The sequence below is a fragment of the Apiospora kogelbergensis genome (assembly GCF_038363985.1).
Source record: "Apiospora kogelbergensis strain CBS 113332 chromosome Unknown utg000002l_segment0_segment0, whole genome shotgun sequence".
NCBI classification, from domain to species: domain Eukaryota; kingdom Fungi; phylum Ascomycota; class Sordariomycetes; order Amphisphaeriales; family Apiosporaceae; genus Apiospora; species Apiospora kogelbergensis.
Window position 1 is genome coordinate 267,507 of NW_027117419.1, and position 27,386 is coordinate 294,892.

The window sequence follows — 27,386 nt, forward strand, 5'->3', positions numbered from 1 at the left end:
TACTACTACTTATATTATGCCCATCCTAGCGCTAGTAGCTTTGTCAACCTTTAAGCTGGGACTGATCGTGCTAGCGAGAACTTCATTAAGTGTACGAGAGGCCCCGGCGCTTGTTCGGGTACAGTGCTCCTTTAACCTGTTCCTTGCCGTCGAATCAGTTCTTATTGGCTTTTGTTTTATCGCGCAGAGAATCATGCCAACCGAAAACCACTCTGGAGGAATGTCTAACGGTCAACAGAAACACATGGAAGGAGAACGGCCTGCGTCACCACAACTCCATGGCGGTGGCCGCGACGGGCACGCTAGGGTGGAAAACATCTGCCCTGGATGGTGGGCCTTGGAATGGACGCACACGGTACAGGCGCCAAAGAACAGTCAAATTACTCTCGATCGTTTGACAGCCGTCATGAAGGCCAAGAAATAAAATGGGAAAGGAAACCATCATGCGTCGGGTAGTTGACTCACGACCGCGGAGCCAGGAACAGCCTCGATACGGGAGCTGGAACAATGTGTCGTGTGGGAGTGACGGTATGGAAGAAGGCTATGTTTAAAGCAAGTCCCTCAGAACCGTAATGTAGAATAAAAGTAGTGTCTAGAGTTATGCTGCGGAACAAGTGGCTCATGAGAGCATACCCATTACTGAAGAGGTTATGGCGGATGATGACGCAAGGTCAGAGGAACACATAAACGGGGAAGGGAACAGGAAAATACGACGAAACCTCCTTGGCATCATTAGTATTCGGGTCAGCGATTTTGGCAATGGGGGCTACGGTTGTGGTTTGGAAGTGTCTCGATATTTTCATATTCTATGGACATGGGCCCTTTTTTACCATTCTATTATTAATAATTTCTGGGTGGGAATAGGAGGGATCCCAGAGTGCCTCTTGTGAGCCAGCAAGTTCTCCACGACCAATAATGGACACAACTATATCGGCGTATGCTTGGGGTCCCCCGTCTCATTCCCCTACATAAAACAATCTTTGCTGTATTGTGTCCAAAAGAACCCAGTAAGCTGGCGGCTTGTTCATTCTCGATAACTTGATCAGAGGTCCCAACGTCTAGCACAGTCCTATTCAACGAGAAGTGCAGCATACTCCATCTACGGTACTTCAACTTTTCAACAAAGCATCTAGAGCATACTGCACCGCAAGTATCCATAAGCTGTCGTTTGTTGTCCCAGAAATCCACAGTGGTCTCGCTGCCCCTAGGACAGCGAGTGGTTGACTCCAATTTCGCGGTTCGTCCAATCTGACCACCCCGTACTAGGCGAATCCTCCCACAGCCCGAAGCCGATGCTCAGTAACTCGGCCGCGTCGATGTCTCTACCAAGGCGTGTGAGCATCAACCTAGGTCCCATCCCTAGTGTCCTGGCCCTTGACACTGGGCCGACTCCCACCGTAGCCCCGTCCATGACCGCCGTGCCGCCAGCAACGACCTATATCATCCCTGAAACTAGTATTACAGTCACGACAGGAGCAATATCCACAGCAGCTAAGGTCGGCATTGGGGTCGGAGCTGGGGTCGGGGGCCTGGCGCTGGTTACCCTGGGCGTATTGTTGACCTTTAGGTGGCATAAGAAGAAAGTTAATTGCAGATGGATGAGCCCACCGAGGTAAATACCTTCTGTCATTAGGGTACATGGTTAGATCGTGCGGTTTGGGAGAGATGAATAAAATTTCTTCAATTACCCTTTCATCTCATCCTCTTCCACAGGTCTTCCCAATGATACTCTGCACTGGTGTCTTGCCTGTGAGTATGAATGTTGGAAGGAGTTGGAAGAAGCGGGTTGAGGGGTGGCTGCTTTCGTCAGCCACAGGAAAAGCGTACCGTTGGTGGAGGAGTCTTCAGGATCGCGGAAGCTGGAGTGACTAGAGGTGAGAAGATAGAAAGCACTATTAAGCCATTCAAGATTTCAGAGCAAGATGCCCCATGGAAACTGCCCCCTTCCTAGTCAAGAGAGGGCAGAAGCTGTCCACCTGCCCACCTTGTGATAGATACTGGATAAAGTGCGATCGCTTGGGATGTACAGAGGGAGCTATATGATAAAAAAAAAAACTCTGTACCTCCGCCTAAGCGAATATTGTAACTAAGCACTACTCTCCAGTAACTTCACCTGAGTTTGTTGGGTAGCGTAATATCTGCGGATCCTCCGCCTCCCCTGTGTTGGCTGTGTTGGCACACAAGTCTATCCTGACCCTTCGTTTAGGCACGATTATAGCCCGATCGGCCCTCCGTTCCCATGGTATCTGCCTCGATGCTGTTATATCCCGACCTTCCGTCTGCCTCAACCTTTCCAATCTGATCATACCCAGACCGGTCCTCTATCTTCGCACCGCCCTCCGCCCCTGCTTCCCCAACGCGCTGGTATCCCGAGCGGCCTCTCACCTCCACCCGATTGTATCCGGATCTGCCGTTGGTATGCATCTGGTCCTCAAGAAGTTCTTCAGGCTCAGCGGGGCCATGGCTGTCGCGGACAACGAAAGACGGGTACGTTTCTACCGGCTGAGGAAGGGCGTTGGCGAGGCCATTGAGGCCAAGCACGATAAAAAGATTCAGGATGGAAGTCTTCATTGTGCTGAATAGTGATAGGCCTAGGAGAGAAACGATATCAATGTATATGATGGGAGCTGCGAGATAGGAAGTGATATGTATTCAAAGTGAACTGGGAGTCTTTACGGAAGGTTGGTCTGTATGGGAATCAGCCTGGTGCATGCTGGAGAAACCACTCTATTGTGTCTCTTCGACTCGGAGAGAGAGAAGGCCCTTTATACATGGCAGGACGTAAGGTCATCTGGTATCTATCTGCGAGGTCGCGAAGCCTTACGAAAACGGAGCTGAACCGCTTTTGACGCCGCAGTTCGGATATCGCGGGTGGTGCGCCCAGGTAGCCATCGCAGAATAGCCCCGCTCGAACCATTTATATCGCCTTCTGCCCAAGTCCAGAGGTTCTAGTTCGCGCCAGTTGGCTCTGAAATGGGCGGAGCGTCGGGTCAGGCCCGATTTGGAGTGTCGGCGGCCGTATATGAGCTACGGTGCTGACGTGAACCATCCAAGGTCCGACCTGATACATAGACTGCTGGCCGCATTGGGTACAGGCTTCCTTTAGTTCTTCCCCCGAATGGTAGATGTGAGCCAGTAGTATACTAACATGCAGTACCGGCCCATAGTCCGAATGCAGAGCTGGGAGCAAGATACGTTTGACTGGGCTACGAAGAAGCAGTTTCTAACGGGGATGTCCGTTAGCTTCGCAAAAGCTAACTCGTAATTGACAGGCTGCAGTACAGTATCGTGTTGTGCTATTTCGTTTCAAAGCACCACTGCGGTGGTTCTAGACCTCGCAGAACGGCTCACGCCGCATGCGGCTCTTACCTCAGGCGATAGCTGTGGCACCAGCTGTATCCGAGTGGCATAACCCATCAACCATCTATGCAATGTATATAATCTCCGTAGTGTGAAGTTCAAAGTAAGGGTGCCTGACGGCAATCATGTCTCTCAAGCGCATGCCAGACTTCTGCTGTGACCGCAACCTTGTGACGGTCCGGGCAAGGCCCCCGCTCTATATCGACCAAACTGCGCATACCCACTATCGCCACCTAGGCACCAACGGTAGTGGTTGGCTTGGAATGCACCGGTCGGGTGTCGGGCACACGGTCGCGGAGTTGGGGGTGCTCTCCGAGATCAGCCATCCTAGTATTGCACAACTCCTAGGGATCTACTGCAGCGGTCGTATCACATCGGTGGTCCATGAACACTTGGATTTGGACCTCTTTGCCATCGCGCCACTGCAATCCGAGGTAGAGGTTGCGACTGTTATGATGCAGGTATGTGTGCTGGGGTTGAGCGAAATTTCTAGATACTGACTGGCGGCAATAGATCGTATCCGCCATCAGGTACCTTTTGTCCCTGCCTACGGACGCCCGCGCAGCGGATGTACGTGTTGCGTCAAATGGGACGGTGAAAATAAGTAACAGACCAGTATAAACAAATCGATGAGTTGAACTAATGATGGAACAATAGCACTCGACCTGAGTGGAAGACTATCGACAGACCTCAGTCGCCGAGGCGAAATGCATCGGTTTATGGTCTCGTATGTGGAACAGATCATGGCGGGTTTAGTTCGCAAGGGGTTTTACTGGTCCTACGACGCTGCGGATTTCCTGGACATACTATACGCAGGATAGTTGCCGCCCATGATTGTAAGAGATCACAGCATGCCATACGAACAAGAACGGCTGACGCTTCACAGCATCCCTTCCTCCACAAGTCGAGGTCTTCTGCTTGCTTGCAGGGTGCTGTTCGTTTGGCTGCGCGCGAAGCACTGGTGAGGTTGGAGTGTATTCGGTACGAAGGAGACAGGCATGGTCTTCGCAGAGGTGTAGCAGTCAAGAGAGGTGCTGGAGGTGGAAGAGGGAATGCAACATCACTGCTAGACTCATTGGATAATGATGGGACTAAATTTCTGCACGCAAACGCCCACCAGGCTGCCTGATCTGCGTGGGTAAATGGCCCAGCTGCGAACAGGCATGGCGCGACTAAACTACCACCTATACCAGATAGGAGCAGCCCCGTCAGCAGAATGCGCATGTGGACACGCAAGGGAGACAGTCGAGCACTTTCTATTCCGATGCACCCGATGGAAATCCCAGCGCACAGAATTACTACAATGTACTGAGACAGAACGAGGGAGCCTCTCGTATTACCTTGGAGGCAAAAGGAAGAACGACAACGATAAGTGGAAGCCAGACCTGGACGCCGTCCGGGCGACCATTCGATATGCCATAGGGACAGGCCGGCTTCGGGAACGAGTAGGGGAGGAAGCAGAAGCCAGCGCCAGCTAGCTGATTTGATATCGCCAGTATAGGATTGAGTTGGACACCTCTGTATCTATGCTAACCCAGCAGGTCTTGCTTCAGCCGCCTAAGATAGGACGCTGAACACTTGGAAACACTACCTCCAAGCCGGTTTGCTACTGATTAACTGTTTGGTGTTACAGGGATGTCTAGTGGCCTAATAAGTATGACGACAAGATTGAAATGCACGTCTGAGTGAGGGCCTTAAGGAGTACTGACAGAAGCGAGGAAAAGTTCATGTAATTACAAGCGATAGTTGCCCTTTAGGGCTTAGCCCGGGCGTAATAAAAGTGTGAGTGAGTGAGTGAGTAACTATTGCACTATCTACCCATCCTCCTCTGTCTAGTTGGCTCTGCGGTTATCCAATGAAGCTAGTCGTACGGTAATGGCTTCTTTTTCCCTGCCGTCGTCCTCTTCGCCCTATTAGGCGCGGAAGGCTCGGAGGAGACCGGTCTCGCCTCTTTCTGGAAGGGGTGTCGGAAGGCTCGGTGAGCAGGTCGTCTGTAATCGATTCGTCTAGTAAATTGGAGGTTGGAGTTAGTTGACGTGAAGAATACAAGTAGGTAGGGTGCGTACCCGAACTGGGGGGCCATGGCAGACCGGTCATCGTCTACAACGTGGATAGTGGTAGGCCTTCGTGGTTGTTCTGGCGTGGTAGTAGAGGCTTACGGCGGCGGTGCAGCAAGAGAAGACTGCATGGTAAGTGTAGCCGGTGGGGCTTTGGTAGGGCGCGTCGGGGAGGAGAATGGATTCCTGCTAGCAACGCCGCCAGGCCCGACGGGTCGCGGTTGAGTGGGCGAGTCACCGGGGGAGTTAGAAGACGTAGGCGTGGGGGTGTTCTAGGTAGAGAAGGAGCTCTAGCGGATGAATTTCCAATCGTCGGCGAGGACGACGAGGATTCGCAGAGAAGCATCTATTACCAGAGGGCTGCGGACCAGGCTGCGGTTGAGCACGCTCAAGACGCGGCCCCCGGTACAGGTGATCCAGGAGCCGCGAGGGAACGGGTCGGAGGACTGGCGCATCCAGGCGAGCTGTGAGCTCCAGGGCTGGCAGTCGACGGGGAAGAGGACGAGGACGTGGCAGACGTGTACGCCCTTGTGGGGCGGGCGGTCGTTCTCAAGCAGCAGGTAAGTACCGAGCTTGACGAAGGCAGAGCTCTTGGTTAGGTCTTCCGTCCATATATCGTCCCGAAGACGAAAGGAATCGTGGTCGACGGGGCCGGCAAAAGAGGCGTGGGCCGAAGAGCGGGGCCAGGTGGCTCCTTCGGCGCTGCCGTGCAGGAGGCGGGGGACAATACTACGGTCGGCGAAGCCGGTGTCAGCAGGGAGAAGCAGGCGAGGAACTGGGGTGACTACGGTAGTAAGCCGCCGTCGCGCGGCAAGGCGAGTGATATTCATATTGTGTGTGCCGGTCCGTCGTTATCCAGGTCGCAGCCCACGAGATGTACGCCCTTGAAGGTTAGCTTATTCGGACAGATGCGAGCAGTCACCGCAAACCATTTCCCCTCCCAGTCTTCTTCTAACGTCGACGTCCTCACGTCACCGTTGAACGTAGACAGCAGGAGCGGCAAGCCGGAACGCTCGTCGTCTTCGGCGCTAACCAGTTGTGGGTATAAATGATCGATAAAGGAAGGGGGATTGAAAGAAAGGAAAGTGCCAGCCTTGAAGTTCCCGGCGTTCGTGTAGCGGGAACCGGTTGGCAGGATTTCGCATTGAGCCATGTCGGAGTGATAGGTAACGACGAGGTCGGAGCCGAAGGCCCCCTAGCCACGTTTGCTCGGTAGCGGGTTTAGGGGAGAAATGATAGCTGGTGGAAGAGAGGCCATTATGCACCTCGAGGGTACAATAGGGGACGACAGCGATTCGAGCCCATAGTGGGAGGGAAAGCAGGAGGTGAAAATGAGACAAGAGCGTATCATTTCACTCCTTTGGATATCTGAAGGGAAGGTGGGGAGTAGCCAGTCTACCTGTCATAGAGGAGGTCGTTCATCTACCGGCAACGTCGCCATCGGCCGAGAGGAAGTGGTGTGACACAGGCGGAAGTATGCCCCACTTATTGCTTAATATAGTTTGGCTTTCACCAATCAGATGTATCGTTGAAGGACAAAAAAACAAGTATATATATCGGCTTCAAAGCAAGAACTATGGAAGTTAGTTATAGTACTCGGCGTGTCTGCCCTGATTTGATCCTGGGCGCCGTCGACGGGAAGTAAGGACGGCTAAGGCGGTTACCGTGGAAGGTCAAGGTAACTGGCAGTAACTAGAGTGGCGGCTCACTTTCAGTAAGCAAGTAACATTTTCTAGGTCGGAGCAGGTAAAATAGTACTTTTGATCATTCGCGGCCGTTCAATCTGCGTTTAATCGCCTGTCCTAGTAGGAGCTATGGAGGAAGAACAGCAGCTTTTGAGCCCACACCCCCTACTATAGTGTCATAGAGGCGGGCGGACAGAGGTTCCCAGTGCCTCAACGCGGGGCCCTAAACCCCCGGACCTGCGGAGCCGGACTGGGCCCCAAGATGAAGAGAGCCGGGCGTTCCGTGAGGCGTCGCGGCAGCGGCTACAGGAGCAGAGGCGACGCGAGCGGGAAGAGAGAAGGAGGGCCGAGAGGGATCGGTTGAGACAAAGTACCGTGAGAGAAGAGAGGGTGGCGAACGCGGCTGCCGTGTCATCCGGTGGTAGAGGCCTGGCCGGGGCGAATCTGTGGGAGATTAGTACGACTACTGTTCAGGGGTTAGAGTGGCCTCGAAGAGACGCGGCAGAAGGGAGGATGGCTAGTGTGACCGCAGCACCTGCCGGTAGTAGAAGGGTGTCCGGTGGCCAGCAGCCTGTACGAGGAGAGAAGCAGCGGGGCTAGCAGATCAGCCAGGAATGTCGGGAATTGGCATTAATATCTATAGGAATGCAGTGTTACACCTTGCCCTATTCGTCCCCTGGGAGAAGTTCGTATCCGAGACCGTGGACGATATACCGGTACTCTGGCGGTTGTTCGAGGAAGGCCTTAGCGACCGGCTGCGGTCGTTAAACGAAAACGCCGAGGCTGTAGAAGAGGCGGGCGGAGGGACCGGCGAGGACGATACGGTAACGGGACAGTCCCGAGGCCGTCGCTTCTACACCGAGCTACAAGACATACAGGACGCGCCGCTCCGGGGCGCCGGCCTGCTAGGGCGGGAAGAGGTAGTGGGCATCACGAGGGCGCAGAAGAAGGAGGATGGCGACATTACCGCCGACCTCCAGGGTATAGGTAGGGGGGATGCATCGCCAAGGTCGGATTTGGGCCGCATCGGCGCGGTCGGGCAGCGGCCGGTGGGTACGGTAGGGGCCGCAGGTGCCCGGAACGGCTTGGAGGTGGGCCCTTCTACGTCGTATACGGACGTTGCGTTGGCACTAGCGAGATCGTGGACGCTGAATAAGCAGCAGGCGCTGGCGCTGCTGCTGCCCGCCGCGTTCCTGGACGAGCGCGGGGCGCGTCTCCAGGAGGAAGAGGGCCCGCAGCACCTCCAATACGTGGGCGGCGAAGGGGGCACCGGCAAGTCGCGCGTCATCCACGCAATAAAGGACATATTCCGGCTGAAGGAAGCCCAGCAGACTCTGCTCCTAACGGGCGCCAGCGGCAACGCGGCGGCGCTGGTCGGCGGCGTGACCCTACACTCGGCGGCGAATATCGGCTTCGAGGGCAGCAGCGAAGGGCCACGGGGAATCTCGGAAGAGGAGAAACTACGGTGGAAGAGCAAAGTGATACTGGCCGTAGACGAGATCAGCCAGGTGGGCGGGCTGACGCTGGCGTCGGTGGACAACCGGCTCCGGCGGTACCGCGACGACGCGCAACGGCCGTTTGGCGGGATCCCCATCGTGCTCCTCTTTGGCGATTTCTACCAGTTCGACCCGGTGCAGCAGACCAGCCTGCTGCTGCCGAAGCCGAGGGGCCACACTAACAGCGGCAGGCCCGACAGCGCGGCGAAACATCTCATGGCGCACAAGTTGTTCCTCCAGTTCCGCAACGTGGTGATGCTGCGCGAGCAGGTGCGCGCGGCCGGCTGCGCGAAGCTGCGCGGCTTCCTGCAGCGGCTGCGGCATGGAGAGCAGACGGAGCTCGACTTCGAACGGCTGCGGCGCCGTGTGTACGATAAGCCGACGCAGCCGACGTTCGCGGGCGGCCTGCGGGCCATCACGCCGCTGAACCAGGACCGGTGGAACCTGAACATGGCGGCGGTCGTACAGTACGCACGCGCGCGCGGACGGCACGTCTCCATTTTCGCGGCGCGGCACCACGCGGAGGCGGGAAGACAGCTCGGCGCCGCGGAGCTGCGTAACGTTCTACGCTACGGGGACGACTCGCAGCTGCCGACGCCGGGCCTCTTCTTCTACACACAGGACATGCCGGTGGTGGTGACACGGAACCTGCACGTCGGCCTGAAGATCGTCAACGGCGCCCCTTTCACGGCCGTGGACATGGTGCCGGACCCCGCGTACGCCACCATCACCGTCGCCAATGACGTGACCTTCCACTTAGGCCCGCCCCCTGGCGGTCCTATTGCAGTCGGACGCCATTGGCGACGTAGCCATACCAGGTCTGCCGCCGGGCACGATCCTGCTCGACAGCAAAACCGTGGCTATCCCCGACGCCATGCGCGGCAAGGGCGGCCCCGGTCGCGCGGTAAGCCAGGATTCCAGTGGGTGACGCACCGCACGGGGCCACTGTGCACGCCGGCCTTCGCCATGACGGACCAGAAGAGCCAGGGCAAGCAGTTCGGCGACGTGCTCCTAAACCTCAAGGGGGCGCACGGCGGCACCGGCGGGGCGACGCGTCCCAGCTTCATGAGCCTGTACGTACAACTGTCGAGGGCGACGCGGTGGGAAGGCCTATACCTCTTCCAGGAGCCGGCGCGGTCGAACTTCATCGAGCCGAAGAACGTGCTGGACAGCGAAATGCGGGAGGCGGTGGCGCGGCTAGAGAAGCGGGGAGACGAGACGCGGGAGCGCCTCCGACGGGAGCACGGGCAGACGGCGTGGTGCGCTGCGTGGGACGTGATCGAGGAAGCGCCGGCCACAGTGGCGGCCGGCCGCGGAGAGACAATAGAAGTGGACACGGCAAACTGGTAGGGGCCACGTGGGCGGAGGGGAGCCGGTGGAAAGGGCCTATCCTCGTAGCAAATAATCAAGGACTTCCTCGCGACTGAACTCCCTGTTGCGGGAGGGCTCTTGCGAGCCTGCCATATTGATCATCGCACTGTAGGTCAGAGCCGTCTCGGGCTCTGTCTCGTCTTCCTCTTCGCCTCCCGCAGCGCGGGCGTCGGCAGTGGGGGCTGGGCTCGGCGGCGGCGGCGGCGGCGGCACACAGACGGCCTTGTTAGCCGGCCAGCCCTGCCTCTGGTGCGCCTTGGCGCAGTAGGCGACCCCGCGGCACCGTCGCAGAGGAAGCACCGGGACCCGACAGCGGCCAGGCAGGCATCGCCGTGCTGCAGGTAAATAGGAATAGCAACGGCGGCGAACCGCGCCGACAACTCAGTATCCTCGGCGCTGTCTATAAAGGCGGGGTCGACGAAGACAGCAGGGACAGTATGGTAGAACGAGAGCCGCTCCGGGACGCGGGGGCCCCTCTTGTGGAAGCAATCGAAGTCGAACCGAACGGAGCGGCCGGCCATCGTATCTAATACCAGGAAGCAGTAGCGTATACTTTCTATAGAGGAGGAAAGCAGGTTGCGATTGCAATAGGAGGCCCAACGAGGAAGGGGAGGGGCACCACCAGCCCTATACCGCCTTATTCTTCGATCCACAGGCGAAAGCTAGCAGGCGGGTGGGCAGCAGGCGGCAAACGAGGGACGAGGGGGGAGGAAGGAGGGGCAGAAAACGAGGAGGGTCCGTGCGTCCTGGCAGACCAGAGGAAGGAGGGGCAGCCGAGGGGGGTATATAGCTTCTATCCCCTTCGGGCTACCACGCTAAACCGAAGAAAGAGGCAAAAAGGCTGGATGGTCCGTGCGTCCATGGCAGGCGTGCCCAAAAGAGCGTACTGTACTGTATTGTGCTGGTCACTTCTGGAGACTAGGCCTCGAGGTCTGGAATATCAGAGTAGCTTTCGGTAGCATCATCAGGAAACGATGCAAAACGAGTGTGCTTTACCCAGAGGTACGGGAAAGTCGAACCAGAACAGCAGTATGGGGGATTCGGCGTACAGTGACCCCGAGCTACTACGGGACTACATACGAGTACGGCCAGATGCGTTTCGGCTGCCCTCGAACGCTGGGTATGTCGTAAGGACTGAACTAGCCCAAGCAAGAGGAAAAGACCTTTGCCAAATCCATGCGACTGTCGGCTCCCGTTCAGCTTCTCTAGCCAAGCGGATACGAATTCAACCCTCAGGAGGTGGCTTCTAGCTGCCACAGTAACACAGACTTCCAGGAGGCCCCACTATTCCTAGCATGGCAGGTAGAGACGACCCCGACGCTGAGATGGTGCTTGAAGCGGCTTGCGTTTTTGCTCGTGGTGGCTCGGTCGCTACAGAGACTACAGAGACTACAGAGACTACAGAGACTACAGGCTACAGAGACAGCTGTCATCTCCCAAGGTCATTAGATTCAGATGGACCGCTCCGGACGACTTCAAGTGTGACGGCTCTCTGACAGCGGCAGTCAGTCAATCAATCAACTTGATTATGGTAAACACGAAAGCAGGGGAAAAAGTCGACATGTCATCCAGGCGCATCATTGGCAAAATCCAATGTCTACTGGGTGACATGACAATCAAAAGGCGGTCCGCGCACTGGCACGATCCCAAAGCAGTTACGACCTGAACGACCTACACAGCTCGACTGCTGGCGGGCACAGGCCGAACACCCATTGGCCCGTCGGGTGGGGCTTGGCACCAGCTGACCTCGAATTAGCGCCATGCTCCGCCCATTTTGTTGGACCTTTCCTGCTGTTATAAAGACCACTTGCCCCCCTTGCGTCCCTTTCTTTAGCGACCCAATCTATCGGGACACATTCCTCCCTTCGGAATGCCGAGCAACCGACCATCACCGAGACGAGATGCAGCGACATGGTCGATCCACTCCATCCGACGGCTAAGGATTGTGACACGGTTCATGGAGCTGAGGTTACATCGAAAGGACTACATCGACGACAGTTCAGTGTGACAATTAGCAGGTGCGTGGACGATGGGACGGTCAGTCCATGGTGGGCATGTCTGTCGCAATTCTTCCAAGCCGGTTTCGCACAGGTCTGCTCGTTCCAATTTCTCATCGGGAGGCACGGAACCTCGGGCCGATTGCCAGCGCTCGCTGGGCGGCTTGACGAGGATGGCTATGGCGAAATGCTGGTCAAGGGTGAGCGGCGATCCAACTCCTGCTCGGTCCGAACGAAGGCGTGTTCGGGGGGGTTGGGTTGCCCCTCTTCCTACCGAATGTGGTGTGATTTCCAATTGTGTGTCAACACTGCTGCGCTAGCAGAGATTGCGCTTATTTTGGGAAGGGTTTGGGAAGTTGGTTCGCGAAATCAAGGATAGGACGTGCAACAATCAATAGGTCGCTGGTGATGTCCGGCCTTGCCCAGGGTGCTTTACCAAGGTACGGCAGATGTGCTCTAGGAGTGCTGACGAGACGCGGTGCATCGGAACTTTTCGAGACGTAGGCGCATTGCAGAAGTTCAATTGGATATTTTGCCTACTTACCTGTGTCTTTGCTCGTGATTCGGCGCTTCTGAGATCGAGAGGTGTAGTCCTCTTGGTCTGCATTCGCTTGCACTGGTGTTCTAAGGGCTAGACCTTGTTGCTTGGTTGTCCCTTGGACGCTGGATCCGCCTTGCATGCGTCACCAGGGCGTGCCAGTCACATACCTGAACTATGAGCGGGGAAGCTCTCCGCAACCTTGGCGTCCATTGGAACCCTTAGGATGCGCAGGAACGATCCCACATTGAATGCTCCCACATTGGGTGCGATCAGGTGAACATAATTTCATGCGGCAGGAAAGGTCAGTAGATGCTGGGCAACAGTTGTAGGTCAATTCGATGCCCACCCGGTTGCTTATTTCGCAAGAGGGTGTTGGGGAAAGCAAAGATACTGGGGAGTTACTGTATGACGAGGCAAAGAATGGCCACCGCACAATATCCATGTGGTGCGACAGCGCCCCCGTAGCAGTCGATCCGCCGCTGTACCAGATCTGCATTAAAGAAGAGGAACAGAATGGGTGACAGGGGAGACCCTTGGGGCAGGCCCGCCTGTGGTAGGCTACGACATTTGGACGCGTGTCCGTTCACCAGAATCGTCGCCGTACGACCTGAGCAGAAAGCGCTGATCCATCGGAGCAACTGATCTGGTATTCCTCGAGCTTTCATTCTTTGGAGAAGCCTAACGTCAAATACCCCGTTGTACGCCCCTTTGACGTCGAAGCTCACAAGGCTGAGGACCCTCCGGCCACGCCAGGCAGCGTAGATCTGCTCTTGCAGGAGCATGAGTGCTTGCTCTGCTGACCGTCGTTTCCGTGCCCCAAAGTGGTTGGTTGGGAGGAGCCCAAACGTCTCGACTAGGTACGAGATCCTCTCCGCAATGACCGACTCCAACACCTTCCCGAGTGTGGATAGTAGCGAGATCGGCCGCCAGGCTTTCGCTATCGTGTAGTCTTCTTTGCCCGGCTTTTTGAGCGGTATGATCTTCGCATGACGCCATTGGGTTGGTAGCACGCCTTCCTCCAACGACTTACGGAACAGCGTGAGAACCCGTTGCTTGACCACCGGCCACACTTCTTTCCAGACAACTACCGGCAGGCCGTCCTCCCCGGGTGCTTTCCAGGACTTGGCTGCGAACAGCTGCCGCTCTATCTCTTCCATCGTGATTGCGCGCATCTCGATGGACGCCCTCTGCGGGCGGTCCTCTTCGTCGGCAATCTCGTCCGGAAGCGGAGGAAAGAACTTGGTAAGCAGTTCTTCTGCCTGCTCCGTATGGTTAGTGGTGCTCGTCCCATCTGCCCGCACGAGTTGGGGGACTTTCCCAAATGCTGCGTCGTCGCCCGCTTTGAGGTACTTTGCTGCCTTCCAGATATTGTCGTTGTCTGCGAGGAACTCGTTCCAGTGCTTCTTCTTTTGCTGTCGGATGGCTTCGTGGTATTGTTTTGCGGCACCCTTCGCCGTTACTTCTAGGTCGCTTCTGGTGCAGCCTGCCCTCCTCTCGGTCCGGGCTCGGTTCCTCCAGTATGTGTAGATGCGCCGAAGTTGTGTTAGGTCTGTCGTCCACCATCGCTTCGCATACGGTGATGGCTTGGCTTTGGGGGTCAGTGCGCGCACGGCTTCCAAGACAACGTCCATCAGCCGGTCCGTCTGTTGTTGGACCGTGCCGCCCATGGGCGTCGTCGCCAATGCTGCTGCGATCCTGGCGTTGATGTCCTTCCACGGGGCGTTCTTAAAGAGAAGTCGTTCTGGGCCCCTTGGGGCGGTTGTGGCCGTCTCAAAGACCGTCTCGATGGTCCGGTGGTCAGACCCGTGTTCCGTGTCTAATGCCCTGCACTTGACTAGAGAATCCTTCATCTCTTCTGAAGCTAGGACAAGGTCGATGGTCGTGCTGTAGGCTCCTCCACTCCACGTTTTCGTACCCCGGGGAGCAGGCTGCTAAGGCCGAATTCGGCCATGAAATGAATAATCGGATCCGCCTCTCCTTGCTTTTCCAGTCGCACATCCTCTCCTCCCCAGAGCTGGTCGTGTCGGTTGAAGTCCCCTGTGATAACCAACTCTACTGCTGTCCCCGTCCTTCGTCTCACTACCTCGATAGCAGTGCGCATCTTTCTGCACGCTTCTTGGAGCGCCAGGGGATCCTCTACAGGGACGTATACGGACGCCACAACGACCGCGCATTCCGGCAGCCGCACGATTGCCGCGGTGATGTCTGGGGACTCAACCGGGACCTGCTCCGCTTCCACCTCCTTACTGATCCAGAGCATGCTCCGGATCGGCCACCTCCCTTCTCTCCAAACTGATGGGACCATCTTGACCCACCTATGGTGTCCCATCGGTGTCGTCAGCAGCCGCCCCTGAGCCATCTTCGCGTGAGGTTCTTGAATCGAGATCACTGTCGCGTGCTGTACATCCTCGTCGTTGATGAGACTGTCGTGGACGGGTCCTTGCTTCCTTACGTTGTTTTGAATGATGCGGAACGGTCTAGCCATGGTTCGGTGGGTACAGCTTCGGACAGTGTCGGCTAAACGACTCGTGTGGTCCTCCGCACGGGATGCACTTCAGAACGGTTGCTTCACAGCCATGGTGGCTGTGCCCCTGGTTCGCGCATCGTCCGCAAGTCTGGGCGTTCTTGCACTGGAATGCCTTGTGTCCCACCTGCTGGCAGTTGTAGCACTGCTCCGGCCGCTCTCGTCGCTCGAATACCCTCGTGTAGCCCGACTCGCCTCCGGCGTAGAAGAAGCCCTCCCCGAGGAACTTCCGCGCCTCGGCCGCCTTCGTCAGGTAGACGACCATGGACCCGTATGCCTTCCCGTTGTCCTTCCTACTCAGCCACACAACCTTGGCAACTGTTGTCTCGTTCTCTTGTCCGAACGCCTCGGCTGCTCCGTCTCGTACGTTGTCGTTCTCGTCCAGGACCGCTGTGCGTCTGACGCTGTCGACCTTGATCGGGTATAGCTCGTCTCGCAGAACGCGGGCTCCAGACGCGTTCGTCTTCTCGGCGGCTTGCTTGACTAATCGGTGCTCGGCTTCGTCTCGGCAGATGATCTTGATGCGTTGGGGCTTCCTAGGGTCCATGGTCACGGCGCGGCATCGCCAGTCCTTCTGTTCTCCCGTCGCTCGTATCTCCTTCTCGATGGCGGCTCGAATCGTTCCGGCGGTCACAGTTGCCCGTGTGTTGTCCTCCATCCGGGATGTGTCGATGGTGCAGTATAAAGTATCGGTGAACGTGGAGGGCGTCGTGTTCGTCGAGGTAAGCGTGCGTACGTTGCTCGGCTGGCTCGTCGGGGGCGTGCGTGCGACTTGCGCGTAGGAAACCTGAGGGCTCGTCTGGGCGCTGCCCGCGAAAGCCGAGCCGTTCCTGAGCTCTTCCAATTGCTGGGTGACACTTTGAAGCTCGGCGGTGAGCCGCTGGATGATTGCCTGCTGGTTGGTGATGATCTCTTTCAGGTCTCGGATCTCGTTACGGGAGTCGCGGATCTCGTTCTGGGAGTTGGCCACGAGCTCGTAGATGCGCTGCAGTATCTCTGGCCCGATGACTCCATTACCGGTCGAATTCGTCTCTGCTCCATTATCGCTTTCATTCAAGAGTAGTGCTTCTCGTGCTTTGGCGCTGGGCTTCGCCCGCTTCGACCGTTTGACCGACGTCGCGATAGAGTTTGGCGCGTCCACCACGATCTCCATCTCTGCACGGTCCTCCATTGTCGCGTTGGACGTCCGCCGTCTCTTCATTCGACTCCCCTCTCAGCAATGAATAATAACTTATTTAACTAGAATAAAATGAAAAATATCCTTCTTCACCCTTTGTGATACGAGGTACTTTCTCGTAACGTACTGTCCTGCGACGCCATCAATCTCCGCCACGATCCGTGATTGCTCTTTGGCCCACTCTAGCCACAGCGTGGCCCGTGGCCCCAGAGACACACGCGCAATACTGTTTGGACAAGTCCCGCCCCACGACTTTTCGTGAAGGGAAGCACCTAAACACAGCATCTTAATCGGTGCGCACGTCCAACTTCAGGGGCAAGGCTGACAGACCCAAGCTCGGCCCATGCCAGGGAGATAGCGGGTGACAACGACTTAGGCGGGCATCCGCTGGCGGCGCGTCCAAGTCCTTCTGTGCATGCAAGAGTTCCCAAATGAGAATTAGTTTGAAAGTTTAGCCCCCCCCCTCGCCGGGTAAATTTAAATCCGAATCCGCATGTACCGGTTTGTTGCTCAGGAATCGTTTTCATCCAGGCAATCGTCTGCCCACCCCTAAACACTTCTTCTCGCCACCCTTTCGTCCGCTCTCGAATTCAGCCCTCGAACAGCCGGAGAGATGCCTTCGCTCTTCCAGGACGCACCAGCTGCCCCAATTCAGGCTGCATCTATTATCGGTACCATCTCAAACCTTCTCACTCAACATAGGCGAGAGCTACCCTCATGGTGGAAAGACACGAACCCCATCCTGACCAAACTCATGGAGTTGGGTGTGAGGGTCTCTGCCTACCCCAGCGCCAGCACCGTCTGGAGGAAACATAAAAACGTACACGACTGCGTCCTACAAATCGACCACATCCATGGCGTGATTAACACCCAGCTTCTGCGGAGTGCACGCAATGTGTCTCTCAGTCGATGCGCCGCTGCACATCTCACACTGTTCCTAGGTGTGGTTGACACCTGGCTTCGAGTATGTGAGGAATACCTGCAGGCTGAATCTGCCCGATTCCCCGCCGATATCGCTAATTTCGAGACTCTCCATTACGAGCTTGAGTCCGTTGCTAGCCTGCGTGGTACGAACGGCATATACACCTTTGAGAACCTCATCCAACTGTTTGATCTCCTGGAAGAGACACGAGAGCCCGGGAATGAGTTGATTTTCACTCGGATTTTGACCCCAGAGGAATCCAACTGTTAAAGGACGGGCTTCTTTATTATGGCTTAGGCGTGATCGTATCACGTGATTACGCGCCTGTACCCACATTCAGTCTTCTACACAGCCCTGTAGATAGCGTTCCTTTCTCCTCCTCATCCTCTTTAGGGCACAACATTGAGAGCTCGGGATCCGAGATTCATAGAATCAACCGAGATCCCAGCAAATTAGATCAATCACCCGTTCTCGGGAACTACTGAAAGTATATCATTCCGTTACCAAGCGAAAGCACTGAAAATATATGGGTCCACTTTTAGCTGCTTGTGGATGTTTTAACCAGACCCTCCACGCTGTTGTGAAGGAAGTACTCAAGCGACTTCTCATCTCCGACGGACCGTTTCAATAACTCATCTCTCATGGAAAACAGGAAGGCTCATCAGAGTCCAACCTTCAGAGTATAACACTAGATATTTTCTACAAGTATCATTCGGCACCGGGCTACTATGTATGTGCTCCGTACGGAGGAGGGCAGGAGTACGATGATCGGCTGAGCTTATTATACTGGCTCCAAGGTAACCTGCCCCTCTGCGCCGGAACGGTACAAACGGAACGGGGAAACATCAGGCTCTGGTTCCATTTGAAATCGGCGCACGGAAAGGTTCAATAAGCGACTACGGTCCCGCGGACCAGAATGGTAGTTTTAGCCTCCAGTATCCTTTCTGCAACTACTCGGTGGGGAATTGGAGAGGCCTTGAAAGTGCCTCGTGTTCAATTGGAAAGCACGGTTCCCCGCAATCCGACCATTACTGCCAGTTCTGCTGCGCCTGCTCAGCCCAGTCTTGTTCAGCCCAGTCCTGCTGGCAGCTACTGATATGGTTCCAGAACCCATATTGGGAAAATGGATTTCGGTCCTGCTTCTCTTCGGCGTGTCTTGACGAGGATAAGCCTCTCACCTCACAAGTGCTGAAATACCGCTACACATGCTCACGACAGGGACCCCTCGAGTGTCTATTTCAAATGCTCAAAGAGCCATACATTAGCTCAAATGCTATACTGGATGCCGAAGACCAAGTGCGAATCGATGTTTCAGGGGACTTCTCCCGCAGACTTCAATTTGGATAGAAAGATGAGACAACGCTGCGCCGGCTGTGTCACTGCTGGGCTGGCCAAGTGACACAGCCGCGACAGCATCTTATTATGCGGGCACCCAATAGCCAATCGCGCTGGTAAATAACAACGGGGTCGCAATGGGCGTTGAGGGGGCATGACTCAGACTCGCGGTCTGCGAACCAGCCCCACCGGCGTCCGTGTGCATCCGTGTATCGCGGAAACCATATATAGAAGGTAAAACAAGGGCAACCAAAGCCAAAAGATCCGACAAAACGTGCTTTGGTTGTCTCGTTCCCCTATCCAAGTAACACAGACAAGATATCACCGTCGCATTTCGCGGACCAAAATTATTTTCACTAAACACGCCTTAAGACCAACCACAATGGGGCGAAACAGAAAACGTGCAAGCCGCCCGTGGCATATCGAGGCCGGTTCACGATGGGAGTGGGAACACCTCATCACCGACGGCAATCAAACCAATAGTGACGACGATGCCGAAGCTCCCAATCCTGACAGCGAACAGCTCGGCGAGCTCTTCCACGGCCTGCCGGGCGAGGTGCGCGACGAGATCTTCGCTAAGCTGTTGGTGCGACCGGTGAAGTGGGATGTGGAGCACCAGGCCGAATGCGAGAAGCGGCGGAAGGTGCCACCACACGAGAGCATCCGGCCGCAATTCGAGCACTCATACTGGCCAGAGAACACGTGCGCGTCGCGGATGCGGCCCAACACCGACTTGGGCACGCAACTCAGCCGGCTCCCCGTCTGGCGCGACCCGTGGGTCAGCCGCTGGGCACCCGAGCAGATCAACAAGTGGGTGTGCACGCTGTGCTGGACGGCGCGGCTCCGACCGCGGCCCTTCCCCGAGACCTGGAGCCTGCCGTGTCTGTGCGCGCGTTTCGGGCAGCTGCAAGTCCTGCTGGTATGTCGACAGTGGTATGATGAGGCCTCCACCGTATTCTGGACGCGCAACACGTTCGCATTCGCCCAGACGGGCGAGTGCGTCAATTTTTTCGAGAGTCTACCGCCGAGATTAACGAGCCTCATCTCCAAGGTTAGCCTGCGCGTGCTACCTGCTAATGACAAGGTGCCGCCAGATAGCAGATACGAGCTCTCGATTACTGACGTCGAGGTCGAGGGAGATGGTGGCCTAGGGCGCGTCTGGGTACTGCTAGCAGAGTTGTCAGCTCTCACGGATCTCGAGCTCGACGCTCTGTTTCTGACCAACTCCCAAGCTGTCCGGATCTTTCGTCGCCCAGGACCTAGGGGGCTCAGGCGCGTGCATTTTACACAGAACCGCCTGATTCCCTGGCAGTGCCAGATCCAGCATAGAGCACGGTCCGATTACCAGTTTGGCGAATTAATACCGCGCCCGGTACACGGAAATATACATCTTGAGGAGGTTCAGCGCTACGTGTGGCCGAGCCAGCACCACCGGAAGTTCGTCGACGATAGCGAGTTCGCGACCGACATAGCACGGAGCATCAAGGGCCTGAGGCATGAAGGGGACAACGACTATAGCAAGGATGATGCCGCGGAAACATTTCAGGAGAAGGAGCGCTATATTCAACGTCTTTGTTCCGATGTGCCGGAGGTGGTAATGTGCGAGCAGGATGTGTAGTCGGATATAGAAAGGGAGAATATGGCGGTGGCAATAATGTTTTTAGGGCTATATAGGACGGGATTGGGGGTATACATATTTCTCAGAGCAGCTCAGTTAAAAACGCTACAGATAAGCAGTGTCTTACTACCCATCACTAGTAGTACTTCAGCAGGCTGGGTTTGGAACGTCATCAATTCTTGTGTTTTCCGTTGCCCACCACTGCAGAACGGCGTGCCTAGGTTTATACCGAAGGTCGGCTAATGGTCGTTAGATGGTAATACTATGAGTAGCATATGAAATAGTACAATAACGTTGGGGACCCATATCTGGGCCTCCATGTTCTGAGCCCCCTGTCAACCAGTCCGCTCAAATCCACCCTTTCAACTCAACGCTCTATCTAGCTCTTCCTTATTGCAACAATTATACAAGAACCAGTTTCACTAAGGGTTTCGTTATCGTTCTCTTCATTGGGGGCATCTTTAGAATCAGAAATGGCTAATTGCGTGCGCTGTATATCTTCAATCGTAGCGAACCTCGAGTTCGGGCTTAAGTCAACTTTCTTTCGTTTCTTCGGTCTCACGGCCTCAATTTGGGTCTGGAGTACTTCAACCTGCCTCTTTATAGTGGCCATCTGTACTTCCCTCTCATCGAATGCTTTCCGGACCTTCCGGAATAGTTGCCGTTGCGTAGTTGTATGCTTTTCTGATAGGTTAGCAAGTCGGACTTGCTCCTTGAACTCTACCGACTTCCTTGGAGTCGACCAAATAATATCCGAACCGCGAGTATTATTCCGGGGTGTGTAGAAAGCCTCATTAGATTCATCAGGCCCTATACTAGCGCCCGGTCGGCCGTCGTACAACCAGTGTTTCTGAGTAAATGCGGACTTAATAGTAGTTTTGCCATGCTTACCGGCCAGAGGCCAGCTGTTCTCCAGCCACTCCGGATTTTCTTGCTTGAGAGTGCTTCCGTACGAGCCTTCTAATAGCACTGGAGGAAGTATCGCTTGCCGATTACCGTCGAGTTCGTTAACTGGTTCAAATCCCCGAGTGCTTTCCGGTATGCCGATTTAAGAGGGCTGAAGATGGTTAGATCGAGGGGGTTGTAAGACATGGGATATATAAGGGGGTAAAAAGAAGGCGAATGCGATGGCGGAAGCATAAATACATGAAATCGATCGTTGTATAGCTTCCGTGGCCGTCTGCGACGAATAAACGATATTCCGAAGGGTCTTCCGGGGCAGTATTCAGAATAAAGACTTTCTCGAGCCATTGGACGGCCGTTTCATCCGTTATCCATCCATTCTCCGTCACGGTGAACTGCCAATCCTTGAAAGGGCTCAAATCAAGAGGAAACCATTATTATTGGACGGTCTTGCCCTTTTTTTGAATCAAATTTATTGTCCGTTTGCAGCTATCTAGCTATGATAGACATTATAACAAACCTAGCCCTGGAGAGGGCTTACTCCTTTAAATCTAGGAGAATACAAATCCAGAAATTCCATCACTCAACCTGCTATCCATACACAGCCTATTCGCTATAGTTAACAAAAGGGAAGCTTTGTTTCCCGTAGAAACGAGAGCAGAGCTCCCCTTCCACGCATGGTCGTGAATATAACGGGTGTCGTAAGAGGGACCCCCATAAGCTGCCTCTGTAACTGCTATCGCTGCCTGCTGAAGTGCCGACAGTAGAGTGGGAGATGCGTTGTCGTCTGCCTCATTCTGAAGCAGTACATACAGACGTCTGAGTCAATCTTACCAATGCGCTTTAGGTGGGCCGCTATGTATCCGATGCCTGTGCGTAATTGGACATACGCGGTCGTAACACTCCGAGGGAATCCAGAGTAGTCGAAGGGCTTCATTGCATACTTTGGCGGCTTGTGGATAGGTGAGCACGATTGCTTTGATATCGGCTCTATTAGAATTAGTGAGTAGATCGCTCCGGGGATACCCCGATAAAGGGCGCGTACCTCGACGTTTCCGCTTGCTGCAGCACGGAAACACGGAGCAGCTCGAAGTGCTGGCGCAAAGCGTCCCGCATAACATCGATAGTAAGCCCTCTTGCGACGGCCCTGATTAGGCTGGTCCCTCCGGGCAGTCGTTCCAGCACACTGTAACGTCAGATGCCCACGGCATAGGTCAAGATGCCCTTCAGAGGTATAGTGTCGTCGCATAGCAAAGCCTGTCTGCCACAGATGAGCTGGTTGCCATCCCCGCTCAAGGCCGCCATGGCAACGAACTCGGAGGGGTATTCCGGTCTTTCTGGATCGTCCCGGCTGCCATGGAACAGGACACGATGGATCTCGACAGTTCTTCTTGTATGGGAAGCTAGCGTCATCTTCGAGTTGCTGTTTCCGAAATCCATGCCTAAAGCGCTGGTCTTGGTTAGCATGGCACGCTCCACTGGTATATTTGAACTCACGCTCCGTTATCCGGCAGGAGCCGCTCCGTAGACGAGCCCATCTTGCTATCAGCGCGCAGTGTTACGATGCTGGACGACGAGAGAAATGCCGAAATATCACGACGCACCTGCTACATACACGAGATGGCCATGGTCGCGGAGCAACTGGTTAAGAGGGCTCTACCATCTTATTCTTTTTCTTTTTGTTGCAGAACATGGATGCTGACATCTGGGTCCACAGTTCATCCTCAGAGCGGCAGCAGACGACTAGATTCGGCAGGGTAATGCGTGTCCACGGACAATAGGCCGTATGTGCCGCCGCGTACTAGGAGGCCCAGAGTCTATATATAGAAACCGCTCGTCACATCTGTGTGTGGACAACTTTTGCCCCGATGCTATCGGCAGCAGCAAGTCGACTCGACACAAGGCCAATCGACATTTTGGCGCAAGACGACCTGACCTCGCAAGATGGAGCCGTCCATCCTCAGGCCGTGGCTTGCCAAAGACCAACGCATCGCGCTCATCCCCTTGTGCTACTGCACCGAGGAACAACACGCATCTCCAAGCCCGACGCCGCTAATGTCCGACGCGGATGTCGATGAGCTGGCGTATGAACTTCTAGCGAAGGTGCACCGCTTCCGTTATAAACGTTTCAACAGCCTGACGAGACAGCGTGCGGAGCTCGTTGAGTCATGGACAGAGTACTACTCAAAGTATCAGGCCTAGCGCAGTGAAGTGGACAGGCTGCTTGCCGACCTGCGCGACAAAGGCATGGCGGAAAAAGCCAACAATCTGGCTCAAAAGCTTTACAGAGATGCTATTTTCAGAGACCCCGGCAACTTCGAAATCAGCTACGCGACAGGGTTCGGGGACGAGTGCGTTACCATTGTGGGCATGGATGGCGAGCGGAACGACAGCATTTTGGACAGCAGCCCCCCTGTGCCCCTATTGTGCGCTAATGCGGGTCCGCTGCTGCGCGACCAGTTTCCCGCCAAGGAACAGACCAATGATAGGCCTATCGACGGGACGGATGGCAAGAACTTATTCTTAAAGGTCGAGAATGCTATAAAAAGCAAAACCGCCAACCTGCGAGTATGTCCTATCATCGCCATTTGCGAGGTGTTCGTCGCTAACTGGCCTGAAGTCGTCAAATACGTTCCCGAAGGCGGCTGCTTGTGCAAAACGTTCTTCTACCTACCAGCATACAAAACGGCACCAGGAAGCAGGCCTCCCATCGAGAGACCGCCGAGTCGAAAGAAATGGTAGGAAGGGGGTTGCCCTCGCTCTCTTTATTCTGCGAGATGCTATGGCTTTGGGGTAACCGCCATCTCTAGGGGGCCAAGGTTGCAACTGTGCCCGGTGCATGGCAACACGGGTTCGTCTCTTTCTAGGTACTGGAAATCAGAAACTATTGAACGGGCTCCTTAGCCAAGATAATGGGCAGGGGCTTAACTCCTCTCCTGAAGCAAAAAAGCAACAAACATTAAACCAAACACTGTCTTACTCCTTTGCCCCCTTGCCTTTCTTCATTACTTTTTCCCCCTTACAGTCTTAGGCGCTGACGGCCATTTGCGAGATGATGTACAGTACTTCGTTCGCCTCTATCAAGATCACGCCAAGATCGGCGAAGCAAGGGAGGAGTTTTGGACGTCTTCGATCAAGGCTGGGACCCAAGCTAGCCCAGAAGGGTCAGTCGAACTTCTCTGAGCCCAGATCTTGTAAGTCATTTCTCGGGCATTTAGAGCACTCCTAGGTGCCAATTATCAGATTGCTCAGGCACCACGTTAAGTATGTCGGACTACTCTGACGAAGACCAGCTGTCTGGGTCCGAATACGGAGAGTCATCCTCCGAGTCTCCCAGCGACCACGACGAAGATATCGGAGATGTTGACGAGGCCGAGCTTGTGGGTTCGAGCGATGAAGACGAGCGTATCGGCGACGACGAGTTCGACGCCGAAGTCTTCGATGAGGATAACGTTCATGTTGGCGTCCAGGACAGCGCCGCAGTTGCGAAGATTGCTGATCTAGTTCAGCGATGCGAGACTGAGCTACGCGATCTGTCGCCGGACGGAGAAGATGAGGACAATCTCTTTGACGGCAATGTCCATCCGCTAGAGTACTACCGGCAGGGTATGAAGGACATGGTCGTTGATCGGTATAAGCGCAAGGTCTACGCCAAAGGGACGGAGAAGCAGATCCAGAACAACGAAAACCAGTCTAGGCAGCAATGGTAACAGCAACGATCTTGCCTCCTGGTAAATAAGACCGTGACTAAATTGGTTATCGGTACGTCCGAGTTACTGATAAAAGGGGGTGGAAGTGGTGTGGCCAGCTAAACCCCGAGTGTGTTGCTCTCCAGAGCAGCTAGAATACAAACGTACTCTTAAAGAAGAATATCTGTGCAATATCACTATGCAGGGAGACGAAAATAAGACTCTCTTCGGTTCTGAGCCTTAGTTGCATCTCTGCGCATCCATATTTGGCGATGATCCCTGTAAGCCAGGGTTCCGCGTACGTACTGATATTTGATTGTCATAATGAGGAGATTTGTCAACATTTGTGAACGACAATTTCCCATCCCCTTTGGTTGTCGTATGATTGTAGAAACCATTGGCTTCGTGAAATGTCTTGCAGAGAAGTTAAGGGCAGTACTAGACCGCCCAATCTATCAGGGCCAAAGATACAAGGAGCTGTCCTTCCAAGCCATCAAGCATTTGGGCTACATTCGTACTTTCTGGCTCCTAGTCATAAAACGTCATTGCCTTGGCGCTGGGCATGCATGTCCGGCTTTTTGGGCACACCCAAATCCGAGTGTGATAAACACGGATGCCCAAGAACTATGCACTACGTACGATACGTATCACATTATGTACTGACCAAGGCAGCTGGCATGTCGACTTGGTAACAGGTCTACGCCTCGATGCCCGGCTTTCTTCCGATCGACAACTGAAGAGCTAGCCCTTGCCTGTCCTGGTTGGTCTGCCGCTGACCGCCGTCAGCCGATGACCCCGCGCTGACGTCTTGGCGCGCTAAGACCTGGTACACCAACCCATTCCATCCACGAGGCAATTCGCCGCATTCGTCTTGCCCGTCTTCGCCTTTACCAATATCGTACGAGTCAGTTGAAAATCTGCTGGGCGCCTCATTGCAACTCCTCCGAGACCTTCGCCTCTACCGCGTGGTAGAAATCATTATCCTACGAGTAACAACTACAGCACCAATGGTATGGCCTGCCCCGCACAGCAAATCATAATCAAGCTGATTGATTCTAATCGTCAACAGTAATCGATCAAACATCAATTACAGGTCAGAAGGAGACATTGTGTTCCAGAAATTGCACCAAAGCGCCAGCGGATACAGAAGGGATACCACTTTTGATTGCTAGCCTGGAAAGCCCAGGGGAGTTTCATGAAAGTGCAAATAACTCTTCATTTCGCACTCAGCAGTCGCTGCTTCCTAGACTACCGTCGACCACCATGGAGAGCTCGATATCAATCGACCAAGAACCCCCGGGCTTGGTGCACGTTATCGTAAGAGGCATTGGAGCAACCTGTTTTACTGGCAATACCCAGATGAATTCCTCTATATCGCTAAACGAGAGGTCCAGCTCTCATTTTCGAGATCAGGTGAATAATGTGGATGCTATGGTTGATAACCATCCATGGCCTGCACCAAAGTCTCTCCTGGCGCATACTGCTGCGACAGTTCTACAAAGGATGTCAGCTCAACAGGAACCATTGACCCTAGCACGCCCGAGAGCGGAGCTGGTACCACAAATGGTTTCGAAAACGAGTCTTGGCTATATCCTTGATGATACCTGCTTGGCCTCTTCGATCGAGCCCTCGCCTCTGCATGGGACAACTCAGAGTCTAAATAATTCCGGGATCAGTACTGGAGATGTCTCGCAATCAACGAGACACTCAGCAGACCGCGTGCATCGGCTCATAGAAGAAAAAGCGCTGGATGCGAGATCCTCTGACTGCCCAAAATGTGGTCGCCGGTACACTTCGCCGACCGCTCTCATGTTACATACCAATCGTTCTCACGTTGGGACAACATGCCTCTGGCCAGGCTGTTTGAAAACCACAGAGACCGAAGCCCTGATGATTGTACATCTGAAAAGCATCCATACTCAGAACGTGCAGAGAATTGGACCGCTACAATATCCATGCTCCTGGCCTGGCTGTCCTAAGATACATGGGAGCCGTAGCCAGGTCAACGGTTGTGTGTGCAAACACAATTCAGAGGCAAAGACCGCCCAGGATCAAGGCCGCCGATATATACCTGGAAGGAAGCAGGATATAAGTATGTCCCTTAGAGTATCTCATCAGGCTCCCCTCATTAATCGTCTGTTTCAGGTCTCTTGTATAGGCACAGACGGGTTGTCCCCATACAACCCCGGCTAGCTGGATAGGATAATTCATATGCAACGCCGGTTTTGTGTGTTTTACTGTTAGACAAAGGGTTTCAGCGATAAAATAAATTATATTTCATAAGACGGGGTTAATGACATATGCGACTGCATTGCAGGCCTCCTAAAGGCTGACTTCGAGAGGAAGGGGGAGGACATCGGCTTACACCAGGAGATGGAGGGGCCTAGAACTACCCTACCGCAGCTTAACAACACAGAGCTGGAGAGATAACTTTGAACCGACTACAAAGAAGCACTCTCTGATCGAGGGTCCAGCATCGCAAGATGAATTGCATACACTAATGGCCCTTATCCATTCGCCAATCTTGCGGCAGCTGACCTCACTCGCTACAAGAAGCAAGTCGGGAGACCCTCCACCGCGAGGTTACGCCGCCGCGATAGAGAACCATCGCTTTGTTTCTTTGTGGTCATCGCGCACCGGAATGTCCCATCGTCCAAACTGGCTGTGTGGCAGCCCACCGCAACTTTCCGCCAGGCTAGATTATATTGACA

General features: G+C 54.7%; 11 protein-coding genes across 11 annotated transcripts; 7 read left to right on the forward strand and 4 right to left on the reverse strand.

Moving 5' to 3' along the window:
• Positions 1–3,485: 3,485 nt before the first annotated feature.
• Positions 3,486–4,181, forward strand: PG998_002971 (uncharacterized protein; the record flags this gene model as incomplete). The annotated part of the gene is made up of 3 exons (XM_066869789.1): positions 3,486–3,821; positions 3,874–3,964; positions 4,018–4,181. 3 exons carry the CDS (start codon positions 3,486–3,488, stop codon positions 4,179–4,181), a joined length of 591 nt encoding a protein of 196 aa, XP_066733539.1.
• A 1,526-nt stretch (positions 4,182–5,707) lies between these two features.
• Positions 5,708–6,247, reverse strand: PG998_002972 (uncharacterized protein; the record flags this gene model as incomplete). The annotated part of the gene is made up of 1 exon (XM_066869790.1): positions 5,708–6,247. One exon carries the CDS (start codon positions 6,245–6,247, stop codon positions 5,708–5,710), a length of 540 nt encoding a protein of 179 aa, XP_066733540.1.
• Positions 6,248–7,716: 1,469 nt separating this feature from the next.
• Positions 7,717–9,948, forward strand: PG998_002973 (uncharacterized protein; the record flags this gene model as incomplete). Its single annotated transcript, XM_066869791.1, has 1 exon — positions 7,717–9,948. The coding sequence occupies one exon, from the start codon at positions 7,717–7,719 to the stop codon at positions 9,946–9,948; it is 2,232 nt and encodes a 743-aa protein (XP_066733541.1).
• Positions 9,949–10,082: 134 nt separating this feature from the next.
• Positions 10,083–10,490, reverse strand: PG998_002974 (uncharacterized protein; the record flags this gene model as incomplete). The annotated part of the gene is made up of 1 exon (XM_066869792.1): positions 10,083–10,490. One exon carries the CDS (start codon positions 10,488–10,490, stop codon positions 10,083–10,085), a length of 408 nt encoding a protein of 135 aa, XP_066733542.1.
• Positions 10,491–16,821: 6,331 nt separating this feature from the next.
• Positions 16,822–17,400, forward strand: PG998_002975 (uncharacterized protein; the record flags this gene model as incomplete). The annotated part of the gene is made up of 1 exon (XM_066869793.1): positions 16,822–17,400. One exon carries the CDS (start codon positions 16,822–16,824, stop codon positions 17,398–17,400), a length of 579 nt encoding a protein of 192 aa, XP_066733543.1.
• A 1,447-nt stretch (positions 17,401–18,847) lies between these two features.
• Positions 18,848–20,083, forward strand: PG998_002976 (uncharacterized protein; the record flags this gene model as incomplete). The annotated part of the gene is made up of 1 exon (XM_066869794.1): positions 18,848–20,083. One exon carries the CDS (start codon positions 18,848–18,850, stop codon positions 20,081–20,083), a length of 1,236 nt encoding a protein of 411 aa, XP_066733544.1.
• Positions 20,084–20,462: 379 nt separating this feature from the next.
• Positions 20,463–21,366, reverse strand: PG998_002977 (Short chain dehydrogenase asqE; the record flags this gene model as incomplete). Its single annotated transcript, XM_066869795.1, has 3 exons — positions 20,463–20,893; positions 20,975–21,114; positions 21,230–21,366. Coding segments are annotated over 3 exons (708 nt in total), but the record flags the coding sequence as incomplete, so codon positions are not given.
• An 814-nt stretch (positions 21,367–22,180) lies between these two features.
• PG998_002978 (uncharacterized protein) lies at positions 22,181–22,524 on the reverse strand (the record flags this gene model as incomplete). Its single annotated transcript, XM_066869796.1, has 2 exons — positions 22,181–22,436; positions 22,484–22,524. 2 exons carry the CDS (start codon positions 22,522–22,524, stop codon positions 22,181–22,183), a joined length of 297 nt encoding a protein of 98 aa, XP_066733546.1.
• A 406-nt stretch (positions 22,525–22,930) lies between these two features.
• On the forward strand, positions 22,931–23,188 carry PG998_002979 (uncharacterized protein; the record flags this gene model as incomplete). The annotated part of the gene is made up of 1 exon (XM_066869797.1): positions 22,931–23,188. One exon carries the CDS (start codon positions 22,931–22,933, stop codon positions 23,186–23,188), a length of 258 nt encoding a protein of 85 aa, XP_066733547.1.
• Positions 23,189–23,233: 45 nt separating this feature from the next.
• Positions 23,234–23,728, forward strand: PG998_002980 (uncharacterized protein; the record flags this gene model as incomplete). Its single annotated transcript, XM_066869798.1, has 1 exon — positions 23,234–23,728. One exon carries the CDS (start codon positions 23,234–23,236, stop codon positions 23,726–23,728), a length of 495 nt encoding a protein of 164 aa, XP_066733548.1.
• Positions 23,729–24,252: 524 nt separating this feature from the next.
• On the forward strand, positions 24,253–24,696 carry PG998_002981 (uncharacterized protein; the record flags this gene model as incomplete). Its single annotated transcript, XM_066869799.1, has 1 exon — positions 24,253–24,696. One exon carries the CDS (start codon positions 24,253–24,255, stop codon positions 24,694–24,696), a length of 444 nt encoding a protein of 147 aa, XP_066733549.1.
• Positions 24,697–27,386: the final 2,690 nt, after the last annotated feature.